This window comes from Somniosus microcephalus, chromosome 31, assembly GCF_052327205.1.
Source record: "Somniosus microcephalus isolate GS21.2 chromosome 31, FLI_Smic_1.0, whole genome shotgun sequence".
NCBI lineage: Eukaryota > Metazoa > Chordata > Chondrichthyes > Squaliformes > Somniosidae > Somniosus > Somniosus microcephalus.
This window is the reverse complement of record NC_141017.1, coordinates 8,289,190-8,294,226: the sequence shown is the minus strand read 5'-3', so window position 1 is coordinate 8,294,226 and position 5,037 is coordinate 8,289,190. Positions and strand designations below refer to the sequence as shown.

General features: G+C 44.4%; 1 protein-coding gene across 1 annotated transcript; it reads left to right on the top strand.

The window, feature by feature from the left end:
* Positions 1-1,804: 1,804 nt before the first annotated feature.
* On the top strand, positions 1,805-2,626 carry LOC147097559 (putative G protein-coupled receptor 139). Its single transcript, XM_085971438.1, has one exon. The coding sequence runs from the start codon at positions 1,805-1,807 to the stop codon at positions 2,624-2,626; it is 822 nt and encodes a 273-aa protein (XP_085827564.1).
* The last annotated feature ends 2,411 nt before the right edge of the window (positions 2,627-5,037 follow it).

Genomic DNA, 5,037 nt, shown 5'->3' with positions numbered 1-5,037 from the left:
CTAATACATTGCAATCCTGCTGCCAGTGTCCTGCCGCGGTCGCCATTTTCTGTAAGGGGTTTTTAGACTGCAGAGGTTTCTCTCTCTAGAGGCCTCTCTCTCTTGCACAGTAAAAACCTTGAGTGGTTCGACCCACTCGCCCCTTAGGTTCTATACACTGGACTTTGAGGCAGGAACTACAATGCAGAGAATACTCTATAGATCAGGTTTAAGGAAAACGAAATGAAATTTTATTGCATAAAAGAACAAACTGAATGTAAGCCAATAAGGTGCATGGGAGGGAAAAACAAATCATAATACAGGACTAACCAACGTATATACAGGCATGCTATACTTTACAAAAGTCATCTCGAAATGGGGAAACACACGGAACATCGAGGGACAATAACTCATAATTAATTATACCCAAAATGCCCACCCCCTAACTTAGCTAGATCAGATTATGCGGGGCCAGAAACATGCTCACCAATCCAATGAGAAAGTATAAGATTTTGAAAGGTCTGCGTTTTGATCCTCTCAGGCGTCCTGTCTCCACGTGGTCAACGCTGCGGGCTGCGACACTCTCTCTTCTTCCTCGAGGTGAAGGTCACGGACAGGCTGGATGCTGGCAGGCCTGGACGGTGGCATGGACGGAGACCACCTATTTGATCATGGTCAAATAGGTTTCTTCGCAGAGCCCAGCTGGTTTACCATTTTCAGATAGGTTTCTTCTGAAGGGCTGCTGTCCTTCGTCTCGTCAATGGCCCGGGGTTTGTCGATGATCTCCCGATGGTTACCCTGGGGCGGGACGCAGACTCGAATCACCTTCTTGGCTGGCCTCCGGATCGACGTTCCTCCACGGCTCTCGAAAAAGCAAGCTAGCTCAAAAAATTACCGATCAAGCTCCAAGAAGCTACCAGCTACAAGCTACAAGCTACCGATGGCTACCCCGGGACTCCAGTTATACTTTTCCATGGAGGCCCTTATCTCCCGCCAAATCAAGGTTAGTCTTTGTTTAACTTTTGGCGGGCTTGTAGCACAGTGGGGTAGTCTTTGTTTTTAAAGTATCTTCGGATGGCCGGTAACTGCCATCTCTGGTCTGGAACGACCCCGTATTGTCTTTAATGTCCTTCTGGTGTCTTAAACGGTGCTTGATGTTCCCCCTATGAATATGAAACTGTTTCCCTTTGTCTGGGTAAACATTTTGATGGCCTTTATCTACAGGCCGATCTGATCGGATCTGCATCCAATCTACATGTATGGGGCTCTGTCTGGTTTTGTTTTCCTTGAAACTGCCTTCCAGAACTTACTGTGGGCTGAATCCACAAAAAGCTGTCTGGGGACTGCAGGAACCATTTTAAAGTGTCCCAAAAGCTGGTCACGGGGTCTGGTGGCCATTTTGTGTGTCCCTTTTTCTGGGCTTCCTTTTAAAACAGTCTTTAAAAGTTAAGGCCTTTTCTGCCAATAGACTCTTATAGGGCAATGTTCAATTTTGCAAATTCTACAATCTATCATTTAATCTCTCATTGATCAATCATCTGATACTTTCATGTTGTATTTATCCCCATTTCATTTATTGATTAATGATTCTTACATTAAACCCTGTGTTCAGCTCCACAGGTAATAGAATTAGATTATATCATTGAATGTTGCTGACGAGTTGCTAATTTCACCCCGAATTCCATCAAACTGCTGCTTTTGCTTCCAGCCTGATGTATCATTTCTCTGTTTATTTCCCTTCCTCACAGTTAACTTAGTGACGATTGTGATCCTGTCTCGGGGAAAGCGCGGTCTCTCCAAATGTGTCACTCGCTACCTGGTGGCCATGGCAGTGGCAGATCTACTGGTCATTATCCTCGACCTGATATTGAGGCACATTCCCATTCTTTATTGGAAACAGTTTTATTTCGTGTTTTTCATCCCCGTGTGTAATATCCATGGCGTCCTGCTTTTTGCAGCCACTGACTGTTCTGTCTGGTTCACCGTCACTTTCACTTTTGATCGATTTGTGGCCATTTGTTGCCAGAAGCTGAAAAGTAAATATTGCACCGAGAAACCTGCGGCTGTGGCTCTGGGAACAGTGACTGTGCTGAGCGGTTTAAAGAACATTTTCTGGTATTTTATGTTAACAGATGAATATTGGCTTACGAATTACCCTTGGTTTTGTCTTGTAACACGCGATGCTCTGGAATCATCGGTCTGGACAACAATCGAGTTCCTTCATTATATTCTCACCCCGGGGGTCCCATTTGTTGTGATTCTGCTGCTCAATGCTGTCACCGTCAGACACATTTTAGTGGCCAGCAGAGCCCGCAGGAGACTCCGGGGTTCCAGCAGTGGGGAGAGTCCCAGAGACCCAGAGATGGAGAGCCGCAGGAAATCCATCATCTTATTGTTTGTTATCTCGGGCAATTTCATCCTGTTATGGGCTGTGTTTATGGTGTATTCCATATGGGCCCGAATGTGGGATTTCGGGTATCAGTCTGTATTTTTACCTGATTTTCTGCAAGAAATTGGATTCGCACTCCAGCTCCTGAGCTGCTGCACAAACACTTGTATTTATGCCGTGACTCAGACTAAGTTCAGAGAACAGTTGAAGAATGTGGTGAAATATCCCTTTACTGTAATTGTAAAATTCCTTAAATGATGAGAAGAACTGAAAAATTTGATTGTGTGAGGAAGAATTATCTCTTCGATTATAATTTGATGAACACAGGAACAGGGCAGCACGGTGGCATAGTGGTTAGCACTGTTGCCTCACAGCGCCAGGGACCCGGGTTCGAATCCGGCCTCGGGTGACTGTCTGTGTGGAGTTTGCACATTCTCCCCGTGTTTGTGTGGGTTTACTCCGGGTGCTCCGGTTTCCTCCCACAGTCCAAAGATGTGCGGGTTAGGTTGATTGGCTATGATAAATTGACCCTTAGTGTTAGGGGGATTAAATACGTGGGGTTACGGGGATAGGGTGGGATATGTGTTGGTGTAGGGGTTACAGGGATCGGGTGGGATATGTGTCGGTGCAGGCTCGATGGGCCGAAACGGCCTCTATCTGCACTGTGGGGTTTCTGTGATTTCTGTGATAGGAGAAGGCCATTTAGCCACTCAAGCCTATTCTGCCATTCAATGAGATCATGGCTGATCTGTGACCTAACTCCATATACCCGCCTTTGGCCCATATTCTTTAATATCTTTGGTTAAAAGAAATCTATCAATCTCCGATTTTAAATTAACAATTAACCCCCAGCATCAACTGCCATTTGTAGAAGAGAATTCCAAATTTCTTCCATTCTTTGTGTGTAGAAGTGTTTCCTAATTTCACTCCTGAAAGGTCTGGCTCTAATTTTTAGACTATGCCCCCTAGTCCTAGAATCCCCAACCAGTGGAAATAGTTTCTCTCCAGCTACCCTGTTATGTTCATAAATAAATAGACATCCTTATTATGAACAGCTAGCTTGAGCTAGTCACTTTACTCAGCCATGTGGAATTGTACAGGCATCCATCTTGACTACTGCCTTGTGGGTAGCCTAGTGCATCGTGGGTAGTCCCTTACTTAAACATACAGCTCCACCTAGTGTACCATTCTAGAATGACATGTTACAGATCATTACACCCCACTTCCTTAGAGGTTAAACAAAATCAATATCAATCAATCATAACGACATAAACATCTTCACAACAGTCAATACATTTTCAATATAGTTCTCTTTGTACTATCAGGCTTTTTTACTTCACGTGTGGATCTTCTCAGCACAGGTAAGTCTGATGTGTTTTCATGAGAGCCTGTATGTGTGTTTGTGTTAGATTGTTCTGGTGGTGAGTGACAAGATTCAGTTGTGGCATTGTCATCGATTTGCTCTTGGATAGTCTCTTGTGTTTTTAGGAGGGAACGGCGGTGCCTCCTGAGAATCTGTCCTTCCTCAGTTCTGACAGTGTATGACCTTGGTCCTACTTCCTCAAGAACGGTAGCTTTCCTGTTCCATGCATCTGGATCCTCAAGCCTGACAACATCATCCCTTGTCAATGGTTTCAGAGTTTTGGATGACTTGTCATAGTATGATTTTTGTTTCAACTTTAACAGTTGAAGCCTCTGTCTCAGTTCCTTACTCTGCTTTTCTTTTGCACAGCAGGGTAGCGTAGTGCGCAACTTGCGACCCATTAGGAGTTCAGCAGGTGAAGAACCAGAGTCTAAAGGTGAGGCTCGGTAGCTCAGCAGGGCGAGATAAGGATCAGACTTGCTTTCTGTCGCTTTCTTCAGTAGCTGTTTGAGAACTTGAACACCTTTCTCTGCCTTACCATTCGACTGAGCATACAAAGGACTGGATGTGATGTGCTGAAAGTCATACTGTGCTGCAAAATGTTGCCACTCCTTATAGTTGAAGCACGGACCATTGTCGCTAATGGCAATCCTGGGAATTCCATGTCTGGCGAAGATGGATTTCACATGCATTATGACACTGCTTGCTGTGGTGCTTGAGAGCAGCACCATCTCAGGATAGTTAGAATAGTAGTCAATCACCATTACATAGTCTTTACCATTTAAATGAAAAAGGTCCATACCAACCTTTTGCCATGGTGCTGTTGGTAAGTCAGCTACTATCATTGGTTCCTTTGCTTGTTTGTTTTGGTGTTTCTGACATGTCTCACATATGCCTATCTTGTTCTCAATGTCCTTATTTATGCCAGGCCAATAAACAGTGTCTCTTGCTCTCCTTTTGCATTTTTCAATTCCGAGGTGTCCCTCATGAATCCTTTTGAGCATGTCTTGCCATAGAGCCTGTGGAATGACTATTCTGTTCTTTTTTAGTAATAGTCCACTTGCGACACTCAACTCTGACCTGATGTGAAAGTATTTTGGACAGGAACCTTTTGGCCAACTATGATGAATGTTCTCTATTACTGTTTGTAACACTGTATCTTTTACTGTTTCTTCTGCTATTTGCTTTGATTTTGTGTCTGACACAGGCAGCGCAGCAGTGACCATACTCACATGAACCTCCACGTCTTCTTCAGTAGAGCTCACATGACTCATTGTGGGTGCTCGGGATAGTGCATCTGCTAACA

Excerpts from the sequence above, each read along its gene's own strand:
- LOC147097559 (XM_085971438.1), top strand. The coding sequence starts at position 1,805 with ATGGCAGTGGCAGATCTACTGGTCATTATCCTCGACCTGATATTGAGG.